This window comes from Hypanus sabinus, chromosome 4, assembly GCF_030144855.1.
Source record: "Hypanus sabinus isolate sHypSab1 chromosome 4, sHypSab1.hap1, whole genome shotgun sequence".
NCBI classification, from domain to species: Eukaryota; Metazoa; Chordata; class Chondrichthyes; order Myliobatiformes; family Dasyatidae; genus Hypanus; species Hypanus sabinus.
In genome coordinates, this window is record NC_082709.1 from 108823453 (window position 1) to 108849881 (window position 26429).

Genomic DNA, 26429 nt, shown 5'->3' on the forward strand with positions numbered 1-26429 from the left:
CAAATTTGTCAACGTTTCGGATTATTTCTAAATGTTTTTGTTTTGTGACTCTTTTTAGATATAGTTCCTTCTGTCCAACAGTATTTAGAGTGGATTTTATTTTTTATTTGTATAGTTAAAGTCAATAATTATATATTTGTTGCTGCTTATGTGTGATTCCTTGGCTTTATGTCCGGTGTTCTTGTTTATGCAATAAAAATGTAATTTATAAATCTCTCTCCAGGCTGGCGCTGGCTTTATACGTCATTCCCCGGCCGCCTGCACCCCCGTTCTCCGAGCACTGGGGGCGCTCTGCCGGGAGGACCAGTGAGGTACCTCCCTCCACCGACCTGGGCCTGCTGTCAACCTGATAACGAGCCCCACGGCACCCGCGGACGGACGATATGCGCCTGGATTTGTGAACGCCTCCGGCTGTTGGAGACGACACCGGACCGGACCGGGCCGGGCCGGCCCGCGGCCTGCAGCCTGTCATGTCGGAGGAGAGCTCGCCGCCCATCGGACCCGCTCTGCCGCCCGGCTACAAGACGCGGGGGCAGCCCGACTCCGACCACAGGCGCCGGCCGAGAGCCGTGCTCGATGACACAGGTATGTCCCGGCAGGTCTGGCCCTCTCCCTTCCGTCTGATATGGTGTGGTGTGTGAATGATGTGTGTATGTACTATATGCGTATATAATGTGTGCACCGTGTGTGTTTATGTACTGTATGTGTATATGATGTGTGTACTGTGTGTGTTTATGTACTATGTGTGTGTATGATGTGTGTACCGTGTGTGTATATGTACTATGTGTGTGTATGATGTGTGCACCGTGTGTGTATATGTACTGTATGTGTATATGATGTGTGTACTGTGTGTGTTTATGTACTATGTGTGTGTATGATGTGTGTACCGTGTGTGTATATGTACTATGTGTGTGTATGATGTGTGCACCGTGTGTAATTATGTACTGTGTGTGTGCATGATGTGTGCACCGTGTGTGATTATGTACTGTGTGTGTGCATGATGTGTGCACCGTGTGTGATTATGTACTGCGTGTGTGCATGATGTGTGCACCGTGTGTGATTATGTACTGTGTGTGTGCATGATGTGTGCACCGTGTGTGATTATGTACTGCGTGTGTGCATGATGTGTGCACCGTGTGTGATTATGTACTGTGTGTGTGCATGATGTGTGCACCGTGTGTGATTATGTACTGTGTGTGTGCACCGTGTGTGATTATGTACTGTGTGTGTGTATGATGTGTGCACCGTGTGTGATTACTGTGTGTGTGTATGATGTGTGCACCGTGTGTGATTATGTACTGTGTGTGTGCACCGTGTGTGATTATGTACTGTGTGTGTGCATGATGTGTGCACCGTGTGTGATTATGTACTGTGTGTGTGCATGATGTGTGCACCGTGTGTGATTATGTACTGTGTGTGTGCACCGTGTGTGATTATGTACTGTGTGTGTGTATGATGTGTGCACCGTGTGTGATTACTGTGTGTGTGTATGATGTGTGTATGATGTGTGCACCGTGTGTGATTATGTACTGTGTGTGTGCACCGTGTGTGATTATGTACTGTGTGTGTGTATGATGTGTGCACCGTGTGTGATTATGTACTGTGTGTGTGCACCGTGTGTGATTATGTACTGTGTGTGTGTATGATGTGTGCACCGTGTGTGATTATGTACTGTGTGTATGCACCGTGTGTGATTATGTACTGTGTGTGTGTATGATGTGTGCACCGTGTGTGATTATGTACTGTGTGTGTGTATGGTGTACCGTGTGTGTTTATGTGCTATGTGTGTGTGTATGATGTGTGTACCGTGTGTGATTATGTACTGTGTGTGTGTATGGTGTACCGTGTGTGTTTATGTGCTATGTGTGTGTATGATGTGTGCACCGTGTGTGATTATGTACTGTGTGTGTGCACCGTGTGTGATTATGTACTGTGTGTGTGTATGATGTGTGCACCGTGTGTGATTATGTACTGTGTGTGTGTATGGTGTACCGTGTGTGTTTATGTGCTATGTGTGTGTGTATGATGTGTGTACCGTGTGTGATTATGTACTGTGTGTGTATGATGTGTGTACCGTGTGTGATTATGTACTGTGTGTGTGTATGGTGTACCGTGTGTGTTTATGTGCTATATGTGTGTATGATGTGTGTACCGTGTGTGTTTATGTACTATATGTGTGTATGATGTGTGTACCGTGTGTGTTTATGTACTATATGCATGTATGATGTGTGTACCATGTGTGTTTATATACTACATGCGTATATGATGTGTATACCGTGTTTATGTACTACATGCGTACGTGATGTGTGTACCGTGTGTGTTTATGTACTATATGTGTATATGATGTGTGTACTGTGTTTATGTACTATATGTGTATATGATGTGTGTACTGTCGTGGTTTTTCATGCCTCACAAATGACCAGGAGATGCAGAAGATTCTTCAAGAAGGGTTAAACTTTAATTTGCAAATTAAAGCTGAGACAGTCATTGAGCTAGTCGCTGATTGCCCACCGATCCTTGGACATAGCATGTTTTATAGCAAAATACTGGTCCAGTTGCATTAGCATATGTAATCGATCTATAGTTGCGTATTACACGTACATCATGTCCCTATTGTTCCTTTCAATTGGCTTAATCATGTTCTAATCTACATCTCTTAGCTACCTCTCATTAACATACCATTGTCTTCTACATTTGTAAGACTTCAGTCTCCTACCAAATTGGGCACATGCATAGCAAATAATAAACTCAGAACTGAGCAATGTTCTAATCTACATTTCTTTAGCTCTTTAGCTACCTCTCATTAACACATCATTGTCTTCTACATTCCTAAGATTTCATTTTACTAAATTGAGTACATGCATAGCAAACTGACTACATAGTTTTGGTTACACAGCAAATGAAACAAGTTTTATACTCCAATAGTACCCTGTGTGTTTATGTACTATATGTGTATATGATGTGTGTACTGTGTTTATGTACTATATGTGTATACTGTGTTTATGTACTATATGTGTATACTGTGTTTATGTACTATATGTGTATACTGTGTTTATGTACTATATGTGTATATGATGTGTGTACTGTGTTTATGTACTATATGTGTATACTGTGTTTATGTACTATATGCATATATGATGTGTGTACTGTGTGTTTATGTGCTTTGTGTGTGTATGAAGTGTGTACCGTGTGTTTATGTGGTATGTGTGTGTATGATGTGTGTACCGTGTGTGTTTATGTACTATGTGTGGTCGGTCTCAGTGAAACCCACCAGGTGCTGATAGCATGGACGAGGAAAGGACATTTCCACAGGGTGCAGCTGGATGAGTTGATGGACTCATTTCCTCAGCCTTTCGACTCTTCAATTTTGCTTTTTATTTTGAGCAAGTGGGAGGGTGACAGTTGTGGAAAATAAGTGTTGTATACTATGTGGAAAGATGCTGAAGCTGATTTCATTTTCAAAACGGACACTGAAAGTAGACTTGTTGGTATGTTTATTTTTTTTGTGTCACTTGGCTCAATGAGGAGGCAAACTGGCCTTCCTCATCCTTGTCTATTTTGGAACACTCAGTACTTCGCAAGGTACTACCGATGAGGGTTCATTGTAGTGTTGAGGTATTTCTTCAGTACTTTGGCCATTTTTGTCCTTGATAATGCTTTGTGGAACTTTGGTTCAGTGTTCGCACAATGTATCAAGACAATTTTCCTGGTAACACTTGAAATTATTACTATCTAAAACACCAAATAACATTACATCTTACTAATACATACCTTTTCTGACTTACTTAGTAAGAGAGCTTCCAATTTTTTCGATCCCGATCCATGATAACCCACGCACATCCTCCCGTATACTTTAAATCATCTCTAGATTACTTATGATACCTAATACAATGTAAATGCTATGTAAAATAGTTGTTATACTGCATTGTTTAGGGAATAATGACAAGGAAAAAAGTCTGTACATGCTCGAACAGCAAGTGCTGGAAGAGCACTTCCACATTTTCGCGATTCATGGTTGGTTGAATTCGTGCATGCAGAATTCGCGGATAAGGAGGGCCGACTGTACCTCAATTGGAGAACTACTGTTATGGAATAATCTATTGATTATAGATTGTATGGTGAAAGTAGTATTTTACCTAATTTTATCTGAAATATCTCAGTCTATTTTATCACACTTCCTCTCTCGTACCCATTTAATAAACTGACTGTAACTATGTATAGTTTAAGTATAACACACTGGACTTGTAGTACCAGCACAGCACAGAGGGGTTTCATTCCGCTCACTAATCTAGCCAAATCCATGGGATACCATTTCCCTGTACATTAATTATGGTTATCCATTTCCTGTCTGACTGGTTTACTTCCACCACCCATGAAAGAAGTGAGTTCTGAAATCACTACACATTCCATCCACAGTCACAAGCACCTCCCTTCCCCTCCACTGCTGATCACCTTTATAAATAATGTTGTCCTGTTAACTTCCATTTGAGGATAATCACATGATATCAGTAAAGGAGTCCTTACACTGGATCGTGGGACCAGTCAGTATTGGTTAACCCTGCTTAGCTAGCCATTTCAATTCCAATCCCCATTCCCAATCCAGGATGTCTGTCCCTGGCCACCTCCACTGCCAGGATGAGGAGCGACACCTCGTATTCCCTCTGGGTAGCCTCCAGCCTGATGGCGTGTACATTAGTTTCTCTAGCTTCAGATTCCTTCTTCAGCCCCTCACCTTTCCACCTATCACCTCTCTGCTGCTTACTTCACCCCTCTCCCCCACCTGATTCTGGCATCTTCCCCATTCCTTTCAGGCTGCTCAGTCTCACTCTTCTGTGCTGACCTGAGCTGGTCCCATTTGCCTGTGCCGGGCCTGTACCTCAAAGACATTGCTGTCCATACTTAGACATTGAGACAAAGTCTGATAATTGAGAAGAAACATTTGTCTGCTGACAGACATCAACAGCGCAGAGGCTAGCCGTCAAAGCAGCTTTCAATAACATTGCCTCTGCCACATCCTTCACCGTCAACCTCCCAGAGCAAGGGGTTGGGCATGTTGGGGTAGAGGGGTGCAGATGGAGAAGAGTCACCGTCGAGTAGAAACTGAATGGGACCAGCTAAGAATTGAATACCCTGTCATAAGCAGCTTGCTTACTGACACCCCAGAGTCTTTCCACTATCTACAAGGCACGAGCCAAAAGTCTGATGACTTTCTACTCAACAAGCTTGACATTATCCGTGACAAAACGGCTGGCTCGGCTGTCACCTCATCTGCTATCCTAAATGTTTATCAGTGCAGTGTGTGCCAACTACAGAACGCGATTACTCCGACAGAACCTTCCATATCTGTGACCTCTACCATCAAAGTCAAGAGCAGCAGATGCACGAAAAGTCGAGTGAGCATAGCTGCCAGAATCCGACAATGTGAGAGGTTCTGATCAGCTATGACAGAGATAGTATGTTTCTGGATGAGACAGGGATAGTAATTTGTAAATGGGTTTATGTTGTTTAACTTCATTCCAAAATATTGAGTCTTTGTAGACAAAAAATGAATTAAAACAAATACAAGCTTGAATTAAACGGACTCAGTCACTGGTGCTTGCACAGAATATGGTCCTGCACTGTCCTCTGGCATTGAATCAGTGGACTTGGTGTGTGTCAAAGAAAGGCCAGCAGCTCCGAGTGATGATTGAGCAGCAGGAATCTCTGATGGGAAGAGTAAGAATCCTCTGCAAGATGCAGCCAGGTGGGTCTGCCAACCTTCCTGTACTTGATGAACTTTGTGAGAGGAGGGATGCCAGCAGAGTGCTGGACCGCGGGAGCCCTCCCAACAGGTGGGCAGCCCTGCTGCTTCTAACGCCAGTCGTAGGGTGCTGGCCACACCGGCTCTGAATGCGGCCTGTACTGTCGCCTGCATTGTTGGGTTTTACGGTGATGAGGGTCAATAATGTCCCAGTTGCCTGGCAGACACTTGGTATATACCTTCCTCCCAAGCCATTGAAACCTGACTGCCAAAGTCAGAGCAGTACCCACCCCTGGGACTGAATGGGAATGCTGCCTGGAATTAGCAAGCATATTTCCAGGTGTCAGATTCAAATTTGACCAGGTGTCATCGTGTGGTGGTGACGTCTGTCCATGGGAAATGGATGAGGGACTTCCCTGCATGGGAAAGGCCTTTCCTGGTTTGGAGGCACGGTTCGACTAAGTATCCAGTATCTACATATGCCTTCGAGCACGTTTAGAAAAAATTATATTGACTTTACTCAGGTTTGAATTGGCTGTGGTCCTGTTTTAATTTTATGTTCTCCAAGTTGCATACTCCCTGCCAAGTTCCACATCACCCTTCCTTCAAAGTATATTACTGTTCATCTCCAAATCTCGAACTCCCACCTAAACAGCACCTTCCCCAGGAAGGAGGCACTTGGCTGCACCTAGCAGAGGATTCCTACTCTTCAGACAGCTCTGCTCCAGTGTGGTATGAAATCACCCCTGACCAGCTTCAAGAAGATGAATGACTGAGGGGCATTTCAAAAATAATAAGAGCTGACATGAATAAAAACAAATGCTTATCTCACTTGTGGGATTATTTTATCTATCTCGTTGCAAACAGATTGTGTATTCTGATAAAATAAATATGACTCTTAATTATTTATCTTTTTTTCTGTCAGAACCTTATTGATGCACTTTTATCATCATACAGTCTGTCTCTTTCTGATACACTTAATTCATCAATTCTTAAATAGCTGCGCTGGTGGCTTTGAATTTTGTTTTTATAACAATATGAAATTTTGAAGCCCTGCCCCCACCCTGCAACTTCAAGTTTAAAGCCCTGTCAGCAACTCTCCATCAGGTCTCTGACTCCACTCGGGTGTGTGTGCTACACACACTTGGCCTGGCAATATAGCAATCATGATCTGTGGAGCCATGGATTTTACTTTGTACCTTAAGTGCACTACCGATCAGCAGAGGCTTTTTCTTAGTTCAAGCTCTGGAGGTGGTTTTAATGCAGATTACAAAATCTGGATCTTCCCCCTCAGGTACTTTCCCAACTTTGAGATAACCTTGCTCTTGGACTGCAGCATTCCTTTTAACTCTCCATGCAGGGGTGTCTCCTGCACAGCAGGGCCATGGTGAGATTGCTGTCGTTCAGGAAGACAGTAATACTTCCTAACATTCAGAGTGGTCTGGTTTGCAGTTTAATCTTCCAGTGATCAAATCTGGACTGTTATCAGAGAGTGTGACTGCCAATTGGATAAAATTTCCAGATCATCCCACCCCCCCCCCCCCCCCCCCCGGCATCTCTCTGCACCTCAGAGTCCAATTCAGCAATTCAGAGCTCTGGTTCATGGTTACTCAAGATCGGACTGGTCTCCATGCAATATTGACACATCCTTATTAAACTTTGTTTATTTAATGATTTCATATTTTTACTTGAATTAAAATGGTTTACCTAATAAAATAATTTGCAGTTTCTGCTTTTTTTGTTTACGCAAACTTAATGAATACAGAAATAACACCTACTTTTATAAGTTGGCTCTGTTTGTTGAGAAGTTATTTCTTTGACCAGACTCCTGCAGCTCCTTGGCTCCATGTGTATCTCATTTGATGAATACACTTTGTATACTTGCCACAGCTTCTTGGCTCTCCAGCCCCATGACTGTCAGATTCCTGCCACTGTCACACAGCAGTGTATCAACCAAACTGGGGAAATTAAGAGTAGTTAGATGTGAATAGCTCCATAAAGAGGATCAAATTCGTGTACTTAACCGTGGAGCAGAATTGTTGCATGAATTGCAACCTCAAGGTTGGTAGAGGAAGAATAAAGGAGAAGTTTCAGTTTATGTGCTTGCTGAAGTCTATACTTTATAACGATGTTTTAAGCCAAATTGTGAATAATTTTTGATACGTTATGTACCAGTTGCAGGACCAGCATTACCTCCAGGATTTCGGTCGAGCAAAAGCTCAGAGAGTTCAGATGACGATGAGGTCCACTGCACCAATGAGGAGCGGCAAAGCTCAGCCCAAGAGTTGAGGAAATCGGACAGATTAGTAACAGAGGAGAGTAATGGCACGTCGAGATCCAGGTAAGCAGGGAACAGTTGTTTCTGGACTTGATCACGTCAGGAGAGTGTGTGCACTTCCTCATAACTGCCTCTATTGAATCTGTGGGCAGCCTGTGGAAGTTCTATATTTCATAGTGGAGTGTTTCTGGTGAAGCAAAGATCCAGTGTGCAGTGTGGACCACGTGCTGATCCAGTGCGTGGAGCCATCTGTGCGCTGACTGAGTATACGGTGCAGACTAGTGGTCGCCAACCCGTCAATTGCGATCGACTAGTCGACCTTTGAGACTTTCCCAGTAGATTCCGAAAAAAATGGGAAAATAACTACACAAATACTGTTGTGAGATTGTTTCCGGTTTGCGGGGTTTTAGTTCCGTCCTTTCTGCCCAGTGCGCATGCGCGTAGCTCCCCCCGCCATGCACTGCACAGTGTAATTCAGTGGTCCCCAACCACCGGGCCTCGAGGAAACGATATGAGTCAGCTGCACCTTTGCTCATTCCCTGTCACACCGACTGTTGAACTTGAACACACGCGAGATTATCAGTCGCCAAAACGCAGTGATACCCTCGCGGCAGGGATCACTGGTTGGCCTCGCGCAGCCGGCGGGAAGTGCCGTTGCTACCGGCCCAGAACGCAGACAGATGGGCGCTGTCTCTAAACCTGTTTAGCACACCAAATGTTCGTGGGGAACCCGGTGCTAAAATATTCACAGACAACCTAACCCAGGCTCAGGGTTTCGTAAGTATCAGAGCAGCTACCTGGCTGTGATCCACTGAAACAAACTTTTGTAGGCTGATAGATCCTACAATGGAGACGGGCGGGCACCCTGTTGCAGTCGGCTGCTCTTTCCGGACTGCAACCGCCACGGGGACCTCCTGCCCTGACCCTGTCCTCTCACCCCACCCAAGACCAGTCGCACCTGGCTAAGGCATCTGGCGGCAGGTGGGCGAGAGGCTGCAGTTTGAGCCGAGGCAATGAAGTCCTCAAAACGGCTTCAGCTCCTTGAGTCCAAGCACCCTGCACTTAAAGACAAATGTGTTGAGTTTTTTCAGTGGAAAAGACGTGAGCAAGCGGGACAGAACTAAGTGCCGAGAGCCGCGAAATTACAGAATAGACGAGTCATAAGGAACCTATATCGGTGTATTCCGCTGGTCTGCAAGAATATTGTCAATATTAAACAGTTCCACAGTGCAAAAAAGGGTGGGTGCCCCTGGTGTTTATACATTATTTGTACTTCCGGGTTGTAGGGTTTTACTTCTGGTCTTTTCTGCCCTGGTGTGCATGCGTGTAACTAGTCGATCTCACTTTTCACTAAGGCTGAGGTAGGCGATCTTGGGCTTAAAAATGTTAGTGACCTCTAGTATAGACGGAGTGCTGATCCAGTATGCAACAAGCACTGTGGCAATCTAGTGTTTGGTGCGGACTGCGTGGTGACCCGGCGTTCGGTGCAGACTGCGTGGTGACCCGGCGTTCGGTGCGGACTGCGTGTGGTGACCCGGTGTTCGGTGCGGACTGCGTGTGGTGACCCGGTGTTCGGTGCGGACTGCGTGGTGACCCGGGTTCGGTACGGACTGCGTGGTGACCCAGTGTTCAGTGCGGACTGCGTGTGGTGACCCGGGTTCGGTGCGGACTGCGTGGTGACCCAGTGTTCGGTGCGGACTGCGTGTGGTGATCGGGAAGTAGTGCATGCCTGGACTGTCTGTTCTGCACTCCAGCTGATAGAAGCTTAGCCTCTCTCACCTTTTCTCATGTGGTGAACTGCCCCTTTCAGGTAACATTTGAACTTCTAATGCATTAATCTCTTTCCTTAAACATGGAGTCTAATACTGAACAAAGTACTCCAGATGTGATCTCACCAGTGCCCTGTTTAACAATAGCCTGTGTTACATGATGTGAGTGGTGAAAAGTCAGTTGTGAGTGAGTAATTCAAGGCGTATTCTGCTGTCGGCATCATCACCCCACAATGGCATTACGTTGTCGTAACCAGATTCAGGTGATTCCTGGGAGCTGGGTGGCAGTGAGAACTGGGACTGGGTCCTGAGAGAGAGGAAGAGTGAGGTCTGGGGGAAAGAACACAACACCTGAGGAAGGGAGGGAGAGTGGGGGAGTGTACAAGAGAACGATCTGTGAGGAAGAGGAAGAAATGGTGAGGGCGGTGGATCAAAGAGAGTGAGAGCTAGGGTAGAGAGGGAGAGAGACACTGCAAATTGCGGGTGGAGAGACGGTCAGAGCTGTGACAAAGAGGGACAACTCCATTAATGACCGCTTACATTATCTTCATCTGGAAAGATTTGAGGTTTCTACAAAGAACATCAGCCAGCTTGGAATCCACAAAATCAGATCAGTAGTAGTTCATTCCTGACCGAGGGGCTGGCTAAGAAATACTTGTTGCTACAGCATCACCGATGTGGTGACGTGTGCCGTCGCTGTGCACAGTATCCGTTCTGTAGCGATGCAGAGTACCAGATGATGGTGCTGTGTACAGTGCACTGCTGAGAAATGATGATTGCATTTGAATGTGGCTGTGTGATACTCACTTCACCAGCAGCTGCATGCTGTGGCCAGGTCAAGTAGCAATTGTATTATGCTGTTGCAGCGTACAGTGATAGCTTTGATAAGTTACAGCAATACGATTGATGTGATAAGGTTGTGTCCTGACGTGTACGCTGTGGTTTGTGTCGTAATGTCGATGCGTGGATCGTCAGTTTAGTGGTGATGCTGGTGCTGCGTACACCATCAATTTGGTGGTCGTGTTTCCTGATGGAATCGTTTTTATGTTGCTTATAGTATCGTTTGTTTAGTGGTGTTACTTCCTGCACAAGTTGTGTGGCAGGCAGCTCTCGTTGAGTGCTGGTGATGCTTTGTTCAGTAACAGTTGTATTGTGACGTTGCTGTGTTCAATCTTGGTTGCATGGTGAATTTGCTGAACGTAGCTCCGTTTCTGCAGTGTCACTGTCTACCTAGCAGTGATGTATGATGTTACTGCATCACGGTGTCATTAATAAGATTATGTTTATTTGGTATTGATATATGTTTATTGATTATGTTTATTTGTCTGGTATTGATACTGATGTTGTCTTTTCCCCAAGGTGTAAGCAGCCTGCTGCTTCCCAATCTGAAGATAACAGCGATGGGTTCTTCGGTCCTGCTCTTCCGCCTGGATTTCCAAAACGAGCTCAGTCACCTGACCGGTAAGAAGAGATTTCAGTAATGGTGGTGTTATTACGTTGCACTGCTTTACCCAGTGGTTTCAGTCCTTCTGTCACCAACATCTAAAATGGCAAATAATCCATTTCCACTGGGTTGTGGACATCAGTGACAGATCACCATTTAATATCACTCGGGGTGAGGTGGATCATCTTGCTGAAGCATTTGAGAGTCTGGTTGAACACTTTGGCTGAATGACAAATCCTCCTGTGGTCATCAGTGTGGTGGTTCCCAGTTCAGGGTCAAAGCTTTGTGACTCTGCTCACTTACTGCCATTTTCACAGTCTTAGGATGTTTTAAAACACTTACAACCCAGGCGCAACAGAAGAATGATCTAGTGCTTTCCTGACATATATGACGATTGAAATCTTCTTGGGCTGATGAAGATGGTGAGTTTGTCATCGAAGCATCCGTTAAAGTCAATACCTGTACCCAGCTAGAAGCCGGAAAAGAGTTTATTTGGTTACACAAGAGATTCTACAGATGCTGGAAATATAGAGCTACACACACAATGTGCTTGAGGAACTCAGGTCAGGCAGCATCTGTGGAAATGAATAAAACAGATGACGTTTTGAGCCAAGATACTTCATCGGGGCTGGAAAGGAAGAGAGAAGATACCAGAATAAAAAGGGGAGGGAGGATATCTAGAAGGTGATTGGTGAAGCCAGGTGTCTGGGAAAGGTAAAGGGCTGGAGAGGAAGGAATTTGATAGGAAACAAGAGTGGAGCAGAGGGAGGAAGGGAAAAAGGAATGGCACCAGGGGGTGAAGGGCAGGTGAGGAGAAGAGGTAAGAGGCCAGACTGAGGAATAGAAAAGGGGGAAAGGGGAGAGGCAAAGGAAAAAGAAAAACAATACCAGGAGGAGAAATTGAGGTTCGTGTCATCAGGTTGGGGCCTACATAGACAGGATATGAGCTTTTGTTTCTCCACCCTGAGAGTGACGTCATCTTGGCAGAAGAGGCCATGACATGTCAGAATGGGGATGGAGAAAGGAATTAAAATGGTCGGCCACTGGGAATTTGATACACTGCAGAGTCTAATGGCTGAGGGTAAGAATGACCTCATATAGGTATTTGGATAGATAGGGGCTGATTAGCTATACTCAACATGGTTTTGTGTGTGATTGGCTGCTTCTACCCAATCTTACAGAATATTTCAAGGAGGTTGCCAGGAAAGTTGATGAAAGAAAGTGGATGTCGTCTACATGGACTTTAGCATGGCCTTTTGACAAAGTCATGTATGGGAGTCTGGTCCAGACAGCTCAGTTGCTTGGCATTCACAAAAAGGTAGTGACTTGGATTTAACAGTGCTGAGAGGGAGAAGCCGATGGTTGGCTCACTGACTGGAGGTCTTTGACTAGTGGTATGCCACAGGGACTGGTGCCGGGTTTGTTGTCATCTACGTTGAAGAATTGAATGATAATGTGGTATACTGGATCAGCAAATTTGTGGTTGACACCAAAATTGGAGCAGAGTGGTGAAAGAGGAAGGCTGGATCAGATGAAAAAATGGGCTGAAAAGTGGCAGATGGAATTTAATGCAGACAAATGTGAGGTGTTAGGGCACTGAGGAATGCAGTGGAACAAAGGAATTTGGGAATAATGGTCCATAATTCTTTGACAGTGGTGTCACATGTAGCTAGGGTTGCAAAGAGAGCCTTGGTATGGTGACTTTCATAAATAAGAGTGCTGAGTACAGGAGTTGAATGTTATATTAAAGTTGTATAAGAGCAAATTTGGGGAATCGTGTAGTTCGGGTCACCTACCTACAGGACTGTTTTCTCTGTAATCAATAAGAATAAAGCAGTACAGGGAAAATTTACGAGGATGTTGCTCGGTCTTAAGGACCTGAGTTATGGGGAAAGGTTACATAAGTTAGGATTTTAGTCTCTGCAGCGTAGGAGAACAAGGGGAGATTTGATATAAGTATGCATAGTTATGACGGGTGTAAATAGGGTGAGTACAAACAGACTTTCTACTGAGGGTGAGTGAGCCTAGAACCAGAGGTCACAGATTAAGGATAAAAGGTGAAGTTTTCAAGGAGAATCTGAGGGGGAACTCTCGCTCAGAGAGTGGTGTAAGTGCAGAAGTGGTGGGTGTGCGTTTGATTACAACATTTAAGAGACATTTGGATACATGGATGTGAGGGGTATGGAGGGCCATGTTCCCAGCGAGTTGATGGGTCTAGGAGAATAACGGGTCACCGTGGACCAGATGGGATGAAGGGCTTGTTTGTTCTGTGTCGTATTGCTCCATAACTACAAATACTGTGAAGTGATACTTTGCAACAGCCATATCTGAGCTTAGTTTAACTCTTACCATAAATCCAGAACCATGGCTGTCCAGAACTCCTGTGAGTGGTTTGTACGTGCACAATCATTGTATGTGGGAGTATTTCTCTGACAGCAAACTAAATAATCTAAACTTGGTAATAATAAAAATCTTCTAGTATTGTAAGATGTGATTCTCATTATAATGATACCTTTAATTAGAATACATTAGCACTTGAGTGAGCATCTGTTCTCCATGGGGTTTGCTTAGGGCCTTGGACATAGGTAAAAGTTACCATTTCTGCATACCAAGCTTGAAAGTGAACCACTTGCATCCCTGTTCCGATGTCGATATGTTAAATTCTAAACCTGGAGGCAAAGTGGTTTTGCAGTGGCAGATTTACTGACCTGATGTAGGAGATCGATAGTGAAATGGGACTTTGACCTCATTGTGTTTGATTTGTTTCTCCTTATTTTCAGTCCTTTAATAGGCCCTGCACTACCACCTGGCTTCAGCAAGTCGGACAAAGAAACAGAGCTAGCTGTACCTTCGACTTTGAATATGCTGGTAAGTAACAAAGCCCAGCCCTCAGAACATTGAACATTGCGATGTTAAGCGCATCTGATCTCACATCAAATCACATCACATCAAAAATGATCTATTGCTTTACATTATTTTGCTGACTGAGCAGGGTAAATACAGATTATTATTCCTTCTTGAATTTACTTTGAACTGTTGTTTCCCAGTATACTTACAGCAGATTAATAAAACAGAGCAAGGAGCAAGAGCAGGTACTATTCTCTGATTCTTTCCCATTGGTTAAAGTGGATACTGACTCATATCAAATGAACCTAGTTTCAGGGTTGTGGGGTAGGGGGGCCTTTGCTTGATCTTGAACGGTGTTTACAATAGGCTTGAGATATAGATCAAGGATTTGTTTCAGGGTTAGGGGGGTCCTTATTTGCAAAAGGCTTGAGATGTAAATCATGGATTCGTTTCAGGGTTGAGGTTGAGCCTTTGCTTGTTATGGAGCAGTTTTTACAAGATGCTTGAGATGTAGGTCCAAGATTAGTTTCAGGGCTGGGGGGAAGCCTTTGCTTGTTATGGGGCAGTATTTACAAGAGGCTTGAGATATAGGTTGAGGTACAGTGGGTAAATGAGACTTTAAGGATAGAGACCTGAAAAACCAGGAAAGGATATAAATTAAAATCCCAGTTCCCTTTTGTATTGTGCTATCAAACTGTCATATTCTGGTACTTAATAAAATTGTCATTATATCACAACATGAATTATTATTTTTCCTAGCAATTTGGCCATCTGGCATCCTCAGCAATGTATGTGTACTTGCCATTTCTACTGTAACCTCCAGCCTCCAGGCCAGTGGGCCAAGATCTGGGAAATGGGATTAATCTAGTTTTGGCTGGCTAGGCCCTGAGGCTTTCTATTTCATAAATTTCTGTGAATTCCACAGTGAGGTCTTGGGGCGGGTTGATGCTGAGAAGATGAGACAGTGGGGTAGTCCACAATTTTAGGATTAATGGATTTAAAGCAAAAGAAATAGAAACATGAATAGGGTTTCAGCCTTCTTGTGCCTACTGGTCATTCAATATGAATATGCTTAATTTTTAAATCTGAGCACTCCAAGAGGACCACAACCTTGTTGTGGTTTGCAGGCTTGCGTGCCTCAATGACCCAGAGAGCTATCTTGTCTGGAGTCAGGGCCTTGTGCTTTGGCTTTTAGTAGGATCACCCCTGCCAAACAAGCTGAAGGGTGGAAGCCAGACTAAGAGTGGTCCACCGGTCCTCCAGGTTCAAGGGTTCAGCTCAGGGCTAACAACCCAGACTGCTCAAAGGAGTTGTGACAGAAACAGCATTGAAGAGTTCTTCTGTACAGACAGAGAAGGAGGATCTTTATTGCTGCCCTAGACACCAGCAGTGTACCAGGCAGTAAGTGAGTAAGTTAAATCTGAGTCACTAACATCATATCTTTTGATTCTCATAATACCTAAGCAACAAGCCTTCACAGGCCTTTTTGAATTGAGAATTCCAAGGACTCACTGCCCTGTGTGTGATGTTATTTTTTCTCACTTTTGTCCTGAAAGACCAGTCCCTTATTTTGATATTGTGAGCCCTGGCTTTAGATACCCTAGCCAGGGGAAATATCATCCCTGTGTTTACCTTGTCCAGGGCAGTAAAAATGTTGCACCCTTTAATTAGATCACCTCTCGTTCTTCTCAATCCAAGTAAGTACAGGCCCAGTTTTCTTCATGTAACAAACTTCCTTGTTCCACAAGTTAATTGATTAAACCTCTGTCACTCTCTATCACAAGTAAAGGTAGGGAGACCGGACCTATAAAATAAAATATTCCAGATATGGTATCAACCAGTACCTTAAATAATTGGAGCAAGACATCCTTGCTTTTGTAGTCAAATTCTCTTGTAATTAAGATGAACATTTTCTTCACTTTCCACATGTTAACTTAAGGTGATTCAATTAAAAAGACACCCAGGTCTCTCTGAACATCAGCAACAACCCATTTTAATTAAAATCTGTACTTTTAATGTTCTCTATCTTGCACTCTTCTCAATGTTTCCAGATATTCATGTAAACTGTGTTCATCCCTGTCTGCATTTAGCTCACACCATCATCCAGCTTTGTATCATTCAACAAACTTCAATATATTACACTGAACCTCCTCATCGAAATCATTGATAATTGATTGTGAAGAGCTTGGACATAAAAACCAGCACCACAAAACAACTGAAGTGTAAAATAGGAAAACAATGTACGGGAAAACACTGAACCTCTGTCATTTCAATATTAATAAAATGAAATTTTCCCCCTCCCCTTCCCATGTAATTGTCATTAAGCTCAAAGAAAATACTCTTTATTCCTGTATGACTCTTTGGACTGTTTTCAGATAGAGAAAACAGCTATCATTTTTCTGCTGCAAGCAATAGTGTTGGAATGAATGAGGTGATTTAGGGGAATCTTTGAGAGGAACTTGCATGTCCTGTACACCTCAGACAGACAGATGGTGAGTTATATTTAGTATTTCAACTGTAAGATTGCATTTTGAGCAGGCCAGTTCTCCATTAGTACTGCACTGAAATGAACCAGCATAATTCTGACTTGGTTGTGATGGAGCTGTAGGTAACCATCCCAATCACTCTGCAATAGGACTGTTAACTGATGGTTAGAATTATTCAAAAACTGTTTCCACTTACAAAATATAGAAGTGCCTGATTGTATAAAGCATGGTTAAATATACTTCTGACATTACTGCTACTGTTGAGAACTTTTGTTTAACAGACTACAAGCTTTCTAAGTTCCATGCCCTCAGATCTCGTGTCTTGGCAATTGTGCCTCTCAACTCTTTTGTGCTTTACAGCCTCCCGAGGAAGGCAGTGATGAGGAGACCCTGATTGGGCCAATGCCCTCAATGGGGACAGATGAAAGCAGTGTAACTGCAGATATTGAGCGGAGGTCAAACAGAATGAAGGAAAAGCTGGTATCTGGGAACAAGGTAATAACTCTTTCTACAGTTATGTATATGGCTAGTGAAGTTTGCCACCTATGATAGAAGCATGGTCTCCAGCACCTTCCCTGCCTTAGGATCTTTGGAATTCTGCAGATGTTGAACCAGACTTGCTAAACTAGATATATATCTAATTAAATCCTGACACAGTGCAATTCGTTTCAGGTGGAACATCTTTACACGTTTCCTGGATTGTGGAAAATGTATTATATCCAATTTTAGCTTGCTTCCTGGGAATCATTTGTGTTCATTCAATGTCATATCCTCATATATATTTTACTGTAATATGGAAGGCTATTCATCCATCGAGTCTATGCTGGCTTTTCAAAGCGTTCTCATTAGTCCTCTCCCACTCATTCATTTCACTGAAACCTTGTGTCTTGCACATGCTTGTCAACACCCCGATTGTCCTGCCACCCACTGAGAGAGGGGGTAATTTTACAGCAGCCGATTAACCCACCCACCGGGATGTAGGAGAAAACCAGAGCACCCAGGGGAAACCCAGGCAGTCACAGGGAGTGATGAGTGTTGCACAAAGCAAGAGCTTCAGAGAAGTAGCGTGATTAAACTTTGTACAGAGTCATGCAAGTAACAGTATAAACTGTGCACCTTACAGCGTGGGAGCTATGAATCAGGCCCGCCAAGATGAAAGGTATGCGTCTTCAAAAGCCTGAGCCCACCAGCAGGAGGCCCAGTCAACTCACCATGCGATCTATCTGTGACATGCACACATGCCACGTTATAACACTCTCTCTTGCACTTCCTCACTCTCTACTCTGCATTAGTCTGCCCCCGGGTCAGGTCTGTCTGTGGCTCCAGCTGAAAGCAAGAGTACTCCTGCCCCTTCTTGCATGCTTAAGACCCTTATCGTGGTACTTGTCCATGGTACCATGTGCTACCGGCTTTCCTCTGTGCCCTTTTGGCCTAGACACAATTTAAAAACAGAGATAGCATGTTTTGGAGCAAAATACGTTTCCACTGTTATCGGGCAGCCAATTTGTCCTTTCGATTTGTCAATTTCTTAAGCAAGCTGTGGAAGTAGCTGCAAGACAAGATGGTGTACCAACAGAAACAATGGACCAGCAGATATTGTGCAGAACACAGCTACCAAGTTCAAATTTTTGTTTATGCTTGGGTCCCGAAGTCACCAGGCATACCAAGACAAGGATGCAAGTACAGGATTGCAAGGCACACAAGCTATTTCACTAATTCTCAAATATTATAGGTCTTTAACATGTAGATTTTATTGATTATTAACAGCTGATATATTATGATTGGTATTTAAATATGCAAATAAAGAGATTTAGAAGTGCTCGAAGTTTCTATTGGATCAACCGCAGTATAAAAACAGGCAATTTGGAACAGTTCAGAGTTGAGCTGACTGCTCTCCTTGTAAACACGTAAATAAAGTGGGATTGATGAATGAGTACGAGTTGTCAGACCAGTTAATCATCAGTGACAGTTTGCTGGAAGTTTCACCCTTGGCTTCGGTAAGCAGGAGAATAGAGTTGTATCCTGGCAATTGATGAGTCCTGAATTCTCGACAGCTCATTTTGAGCAAAGGATTGGGACTGTAGATAGAACGCAAATTTCCTCCTGTATGGAGTGGTGAAGGTACACCATCACATTAGTTGCTGACAAGAGGAGGCAGCGCCAATGGGGAGGGTTGAAGGCAATCTACAACACAAGAGGACGTGGCAATGGGGGGGGGGGGTGTTGAAGGACAATGGTCCGAGGAGAATCTCAGTGGTCAAGGAGGGGGAGGGAAGGAAACCACCACAATGCATACAGACTGACCGACATCCAGCCAGAATGAACAGATACAGCACTTCATTTAAAACTGTACTCTTCTATCTGTACATACTAAGGAGGAATCAAATATCACTCAAGAAAATTTAATTCTCACCTCAAGTATTTTCTGATTTTTTTTCATGGAAGATACAATACTGTACGTATTTTTGGGATGATGATCTCTTTGTCATTCAACTGCAGGATGAGACTTCTAAGCAGGCTAGGGAGTCTTGGATGACTGAGCTGCCACCAGTGTTACAACATATAGGCCTGGGTGCAAGAACATTTAAGAGGAGTGCAAATGGAGAATCGTCTGACCGCTCCATCTGGACGGATACTCCGGCTGACAGAGAAAGGAAAGCTCAGGTATGTCTGGAGTGTTTCTAATTGCTGACAAATGGGCTGACAGCCACTTCGGCTACATCCACACTAAAACGGCGTTTTCGTCCCCCGAAACCAGAGTTTTCCAGAAACGCTTTCCAGGGTGTGTATTTTTGAAAACGCTGCTCGGGCAGATCAGTGTGGACTGGGTAACCGGAGAAATCTGAAAATGCTGTCAGAGGGCAGCGCGCTATTTCATTGTTTTCTTGAAAGCAACCTAACAATTTCAGAACAGACGGCAACGAGACTGACGCCAAAAGAGTTAGAAATGTACTCACCAAATACTTTGACCCATAACTTACTGAATAAATAAGTATACTCACTTTGCCCTGTTTTCTGCCCTTGCTCGTACGAAGGTGGTTTACCTATTTATGCAAGTACTCTCTGACAACAGATGTTTAACAGCCTAATGTAACATTGTATGGAAATACAAGATAACACTGATGCAGACATGTTTTATACATTTAACAAGGTGCTTTATTAATGCAACAGAGTTAGTCAGTTTTTCAGTGTTCGTCGTTAGCTGGGTCAATCTGTCCATGAACTTGTCGGTTACCTCCGTATGCTCCAGTATTTGTGGGTTTTTTTGCTTTTAAGTTCTCCTGCGTGAGAGCCAACAGCTGTCCGTCGTTTTAAGTTTTTCTAGTCTGTAACTACACAAATGCGCACTTTCACACCGAGATTCGACACCAAACAGGTCGCTTGTTTTCAGTAGATGTGTCCTGCGTATGCGCAGTAGGAGGAGATTCGCCAAAATCTCTGCTTCAATGTAGACAGAGATACTTTTAAAAACGCATAGTGTGGACGCCTATGGTTTTTATGTAAAACCGGCGTTTTCAAAGTTATCTGGTCTAGTGTGGATGTAGCCTTAGGGGGGGGGTCACACAATGTAACTAGAAAAACATGACTGTCAAGGAATTAAAAAGCGTTCAGATGAAGCAGCTTTCAACAGCAACTTTTAAAACATAAGAATTCAAAAATACTGTGGAGAAAGAGTAAGTGAGTGGGAATTATTGGATTGTTTTACTCGAAGTATTAGCATGGTATAATTGTCTGAAGTGAATGCTGCAGTGCTGTATCATTTTATAACTCTGTGAATCCCTTGACCATTTAAACTATAAAACAGTATTTTTGGAGAACAGTAGTTCTCCACATTCAATGAGAGCAAGATTATTATGCTACATAGTGAATAATGGGACTTTAACAACATTGTTCCAATTTGGATCTTGAATCTCCCCTGTCTTCTCCATTTACAGATGCTGATAGATTTAGTCAAGTTTAAGACCATTTCTTGTGTGGTGACATGTGGTAATTCTCCAGGAGAGCATCTGGTTTGTTGACTGAAAGGATCCAGAGCGTGTCATGTCAGACTGGCATACAGCATCTCAGAAACACTGCTGGGCTCATACAGCAACTCGTTCTCTCAGTACAGAGGGATGAGTGGCCCTGAACTGAATAGGACTTGCAGCCAATAGTCTAATTACTCTGCAGAATCTCTTCATACTTGGAAAACAAACCTAGCAAGACAAACCACACCAATATTTCCCAATCAAAGCAGGATTATTTTTCCAGCAAAGTACATTAAAAGAGGTATAAGTGTAAATTGCATGCATAAGATCATTAGCAATATCCTACATCACACAGGTAATTGGTAAGAAAAGTTCCCTATATTCTCCATTCTGGCTGACATTTGTGTTACTATTTCAAGGTATCTTCCCAGAATACAATTCTGACTTGGTAGTGATTTCTTGGAGTCTGTTTGCATTGCTTCTTCTGAGGAACTTCTGCCTTGTTAACTATGCTTTCTTTCATTTCACAGGAAATGTTAGAAGGAAAAGTGTCCTCTGGGAAAGATCCTGAACAGGCCTGTGTCTCTGAAAGGGATAAACGACTGAACATGGAGGTGGCATTATATAATGTGAGCAACTTCCTTTAAATCCCCAAACAAAGCAAGAATACCAGTGGCATCCTCTTCTCAACTATGACTCTCACACAACTATTTACTTCTGCACAAAACTACTTCTGATAATAGATGTGCTAACAACATTCTGCATTACAAGACAAGTGTTAGGAAAAACTCTTACGGCTAAAGGTAAACAAGTCACCAGAACGCAGCGGTCTGCACCCAGTATTTTAAAAGAATTGGCCACAGAGATTATGGACTTATAGGTTGAAGGTTGTCAAACCACATTGAACTCTGGGTTAGTACCAATAGAATGGAAAACACCAGGTGTCACTATGTCACTTTCAAAAAGAGAGAAAGACAAAATGTGAGAAACTGTTAGAGCAAACACGAGGAAATCTGCAGATGCTGGAAATTCAAACAACACACACAAAATGCTGGTGGAACACAGCAAGCCAGGCAGCATCTATAGGGGGAAACGCTGTTGACATTTCGGGCCGAGACCCTTTGTCCTGACGGTCTCGGCCCGAAACGTCAACAGCGCTTCTCCCTATAGATGCTGCCTAGCCTGCTGCGTTCCACCAGCATTTTGTGTGTGTTGTGAGAAACTGTTAGTCGGTGAGCTGCTAGAAGCAGTAATCAAAGAAGAAACAACAAATCATTTAGGAAAGCTCAGTCTAAGCAAATCAAGCTAATTTTGTTTTTTGAAAGGCAAATTATGTTTGACAAATAACGAGTATTTCTGAGGATGTAACAAGTAGAGCAGGTAAAGAGGAACCTGTAAATGTGTATTTGGACAAATAAAAGACCATAAAGCAGAGGGGCAGAATTAGACTGCTCAGCTCATCGAGTCTGCTCCACCATTCTATCATGGCAGATTTACTATCCCTCTCAACCCATTCTCCTGCCTTCTCCCCTAACCTTTCATGCTCTGAGTAATCAAGAACCTATCAACCAACCCTTTAAATATATCCAATGACTTGGCCTCCACAGCCATCCATGGCAATGAATTCCACAGTTCACCACCCTCTGGCTAAAGAAATTCCTTCTCATCTCTGTTATAAATGGATGCCTGTTTACTCTGAGGCTCTGCACTCTGGTCCTAGACCCCATTCTAGGAAACATCCTCTCCACTTTCACTCTACCTAGGCCTTTCAATGTTCAATAGGCTTCAATGAGGTTACCCCCTCATTCTTCTAAACTCCAGCGAGTTCAAGCCCAGGGTAATCAAATGCTCCTCATAGGTTAACCTTTCCGTTCCTGGAATCATTCTTGTAAACCTCCTCTGGAACCTCTCAAATGCCAGCACACCTTTTTGACAAGAGGCCTAAAACTGCTCATAATACTCCAAGTGTGGTCTGACTATTACATTATAAAGCCTGTTAATGTTCCAGTTCTCTCAAAATGAATGCTAATATTCCATTTGCCTTCCGTACCTCCAACTCAAACTGCAAGTTAACCTTTAGGGAATTCTGCATGACCTCTGATTTGCACCTCTGATTTTTGAATTTTTTTCCCTTGTTTATTCCTTCTACTGAAGTGCATGACCGTACACTTCCCTACACTATACTCCATCTGCCACCTCTTTGCACATTCTCTTAATCTGTCTAAATCCTTGTGTAGACTGCTTGCTTTCTCAACCTCCAGCCCCTCCACTTATTTTTGTATCATCTGCAAACTTAGCCACAAAGCCATCAATTCTGTCATCCAAATTGTTATCATATAATGTGAAAAGAAATGGTCCCAATACACCAACCCATGCAGAACACCACTTGTCACGGTCGTTCAACCAGAAAAGGCCCTCTTTATTCCCACTCTTTGCCTCCTGCCAACCAACCAATCTTCTATCCATGCTAATATCGTGATTCTTACCTTGTTAAGCAATCTCATTTGCGGCGCCTTGTCAAAGGCCTTCTGAAAGTCCAAGTACACAACATCCACAGATTTTCCTTTTGTCTAACCTGCCTGTTATTTCCAAAAGATTTCCCCTTTAAGGAGCCATGCTGACTTTGACCTATTTTATCATGCATCTCCAAGTAGCCTGAAAACTCAAGATTAAGAATAGACTTTTCCAACCACTGGAATCAGGCTAACTGGCTTATAATTTCCTTTCTTCTGCCTCCCTCCCTTCTTAAAGAGTGGAGTGACAATTACAATTCTCCAGTTCTCCGGAACCATTCCAGAATTTAGTGATTCTTGAAAGATCATTACTGATGCCTCCACAATCTTGTCGGCCACCTCTTTCAGAACCTTGGGGTGTAGACCTTCTGGTCTGGCTGACTTACCTACCTTCAGCTTCCCAAGCACCTTCTTCTTGGTAATAGCGACCAAACTCACTTCTGCCCCCTGGTGCTTTTGAATTTTTTGGCATACTGCTCATGTCTTTCACAGTGAAGACTGATGCAAAATACTTATTTAGTTCATCTGCCATTTCCTTGCCCCCATTACTACCTCTCCTGTGTAATTTTCCACCAGTCCAATACCCACCCTTGCATTTTACTCTTTATACCTCTGAAAAAAGATTTGGTATCGGCTTTTGTATTATTGGCTTGCTTTACCTTTTCTGTCCTTATGGTTTTTTTTAGACATTTGACAAGGTGCCATTTAAAAGGTTGGTAATTGAATTAGAAGTTTGTAATATTGGAAGCGTGGATTGAAGAGTGGATATCACACAGTTTCAGGTTGGATGTATGCAAACAGTGGAGTGCTCTCAGATATTTACTATTTATGTTAGTAAGCTGGAGGAGGAGATCGAATGTAAAATGTCTATGTTTGCCAATGACACAAAGAAAGGTGGAAGGGCAGGCTGTGATGAAATTGCATACAGGTAAATTGAGTGGGTGGAAACTTGGCAAATGGAGTCTAATGTGACAAAATGTGAGGTTAGTAAAAGTAATCAAATGGCAGGTTATCATCCAACTGGAAAAAAGACTGCAAATGAGTGAAGTTGAGAGATTGAGATACTGCTATGATGGATCACAGGAAGGTAGCCAGTAGGTGCTGCAAGAAGGCAAATGGCACACTGGCCTTTGTTGCAAAGGGGTTGGAGTTTAGAAATAAGGAGGTATCGTTACACTGTGCAGGGCCCTTGGATGTCCATGCAGCTCCATACTGAGTGCTATTTCAAATTCGGTATTCAGCCAGTCTGAAGTCTAAATACTTGGGATGGGTTTGGATTACAGAATACACAGTTCATTCAACTTTGATTTGCCTAGATGTTAGCAGGCAGAAAGTGCCCACAATGTGATGGCTGGAGCACCATCAGTACAGTACATGTGAACATACCAGTGCATCTCACTTGCAGTTGACTAGGGCACAATGGCTGAAATATGCTGTTCATGGCAGAAATGACAACAAACTTTGTTTTTATTGTTGTTTCAAGAAATCCACACGATCGGAGTCCCTTCTGGACATGCACAGCAAGAAACTGAAAAGAAAAGCAGAAGCTGAGAAGAGCAGACCGCAGGAGCGGCGGCCATTTGACCGTGACCAGGATCTCCAGGTTCACCGGTTCGATGAGGCCCAGAAGAAGGCGTTAATCAAGAAGTCTAAGGAGCTGAACTCCAGGTTTTCACATGGAAAAAGCAACATGTTTCTGTAAAAAAAAAATACTAGTGGCAAATTGCAGATTTAGATCGACTGTCTTCGGTCCATAGTTTAATTCTGTTGTGGTATTCTATTTTGTTTGGCATATTGGGTCAAACTGGCATGTATGAGTGGCAGATCTCTTGTAATAAAATGTTCTTTGTTTAATAATTTTAATTAATTAAAATAAAAGTAAATGGGTTTTTATTTATGTTTGATAATCAGTGATAACATTTTTTTTATCTGCTATGGTCAGGTACCTCTAACCTGCCTAACAAATCCATTCAAAGTAAGTTCAAAGTAAATTTATTATCAAATTACAGACATGTTACTATATACTTGGTGGGGGTGCAGTGAGATCAGCGCCAGACTTCGGACTGAAGTTCCCGGGTTCAAATCCAGTCGGACCATTCCTGAGTACGCTTTCCATCTGTGCCGGGTTGAGTGTTGAGCTCACAAAATAAAGAAAATACTGCAAAATGTCTGTGTGAGGAGTGGTGTGCCACACAGTCCCTCGTTCCGTGCCTCGTAAGGCATGAAAGTGCCCGACACTGGACTCTCAGGCCTGAGTCAACTTCATCATCATCATTATCATATCATATACTACCTTGAGATTCATTTTCTTGTGGGCAACTTACAGGGATAAAAAAATGCAGCAGAATTTTATGAAAATATGTACATAAACATACAAAGACTGACAAGCACAAATGTGCAAAGACCAACTGTGCATATGGAAATAATATTGAGAACGTGAGTTGTAAAGGGTCCTTAAAAGCGACTCTAGGTCATAGAATCAGTTCAGAGTAGTCACGAATGAAGTTATCCACGCCAGTTCAGGGGCCTGATGGTTGTGCAGGGGTGAATATCACAAATGACCTGACTTGGTCTAACCAAGCAGAATCCACTACCAAGAAGGCCCACCAGCACCGTTACTTACTGAGAAAGCTGAAGAAATTTGGCCTGTCCCCTAAAACCCTCACTAATTTTTATAGGTGCACCGTAGAAAGCATTCTTTAGGGTGCATCACAACCTGGTATGGAAATTGTCCTGTCCAAGATGGGAAGAAACTGCAGAAGATCGTGAACATAGCCCAGCACTTCACACAAACCAATCTTCCATCCTTGGACTCACTTTACACCGCACACTGTCGGAGCAGTGCTGCCAGGATAATCAAGGACACGACACACCCAGCCAACACACTTTTTGTCCCTCTTCCCTCCGGGATAAGGTTCAGGAGCATGAAGATTCATACGGTCAGATTTGGGTACAGCTTCTTTCCAACTGTGATAAGACTGCTGAACGGATCCTGACCCAGATCTGGTCGTACCTTCCAAATATCCGGACCTGACTTGCACTACCTTACTTCCCCTTTTCTATTTTCTAATTATGATTTATAATTTAAATTTTTATTTACTTAGATTTGTACTCCAGGGAGCACGAGAATCAAATATCGCTGTGATGATTGTACACTCTAGTATCAATTGTTTGGTGACAATAAAGTAAAGTAATAACTGTTCTTGAAACAGGTAGTGTGGAACTTAAGGTTTCTGTACCTCCTGCCCAATGGTGGTAGTGAGAAGAGCACATGGCTTGGATGTGGGGGCCTTTGAAGAATACTGCTTCCATGCAGCAGTACTCCATGTCAATATACTCAGTGGTAGGGAGGGCTTCACCTGTGATGGACTGGATTGTATCCAC

At 43.3% G+C, this 26429-nt stretch overlaps 1 protein-coding gene across 1 annotated transcript; it reads left to right on the forward strand.

Moving 5' to 3' along the window:
* Positions 1-261: 261 nt before the first annotated feature.
* On the forward strand, positions 262-24942 carry gpalpp1 (GPALPP motifs containing 1). Its single transcript, XM_059967837.1, has 8 exons — positions 262-585; positions 7916-8081; positions 11147-11248; positions 14012-14099; positions 16925-17059; positions 19064-19228; positions 21063-21161; positions 24529-24942. Exons 1-8 carry the CDS (start codon positions 471-473, stop codon positions 24745-24747), a joined length of 1089 nt encoding a protein of 362 aa, XP_059823820.1. The 5' UTR covers positions 262-470; the 3' UTR covers positions 24748-24942.
* The last annotated feature ends 1487 nt before the right edge of the window (positions 24943-26429 follow it).

What these genes read in the sequence shown, in the direction of transcription:
- gpalpp1 (XM_059967837.1), top strand. Translation starts at nt 471, where the DNA reads ATGTCGGAGGAGAGCTCGCCGCCCATCGGACCCGCTCTGCCGCCCGGC. An exon ending in AGCCGTGCTCGATGACACAG is followed by an intron (nt 586 to 7,915) that starts GTATGTCCCGGC and finishes GTTATGTACCAG; the next exon opens with TTGCAGGACCAGCATTACCT. An exon ending in ACAGAGAAAGGAAAGCTCAG is followed by an intron (nt 19,229 to 21,062) that starts GTATGTCTGGAG and finishes TTCATTTCACAG; the next exon opens with GAAATGTTAGAAGGAAAAGT.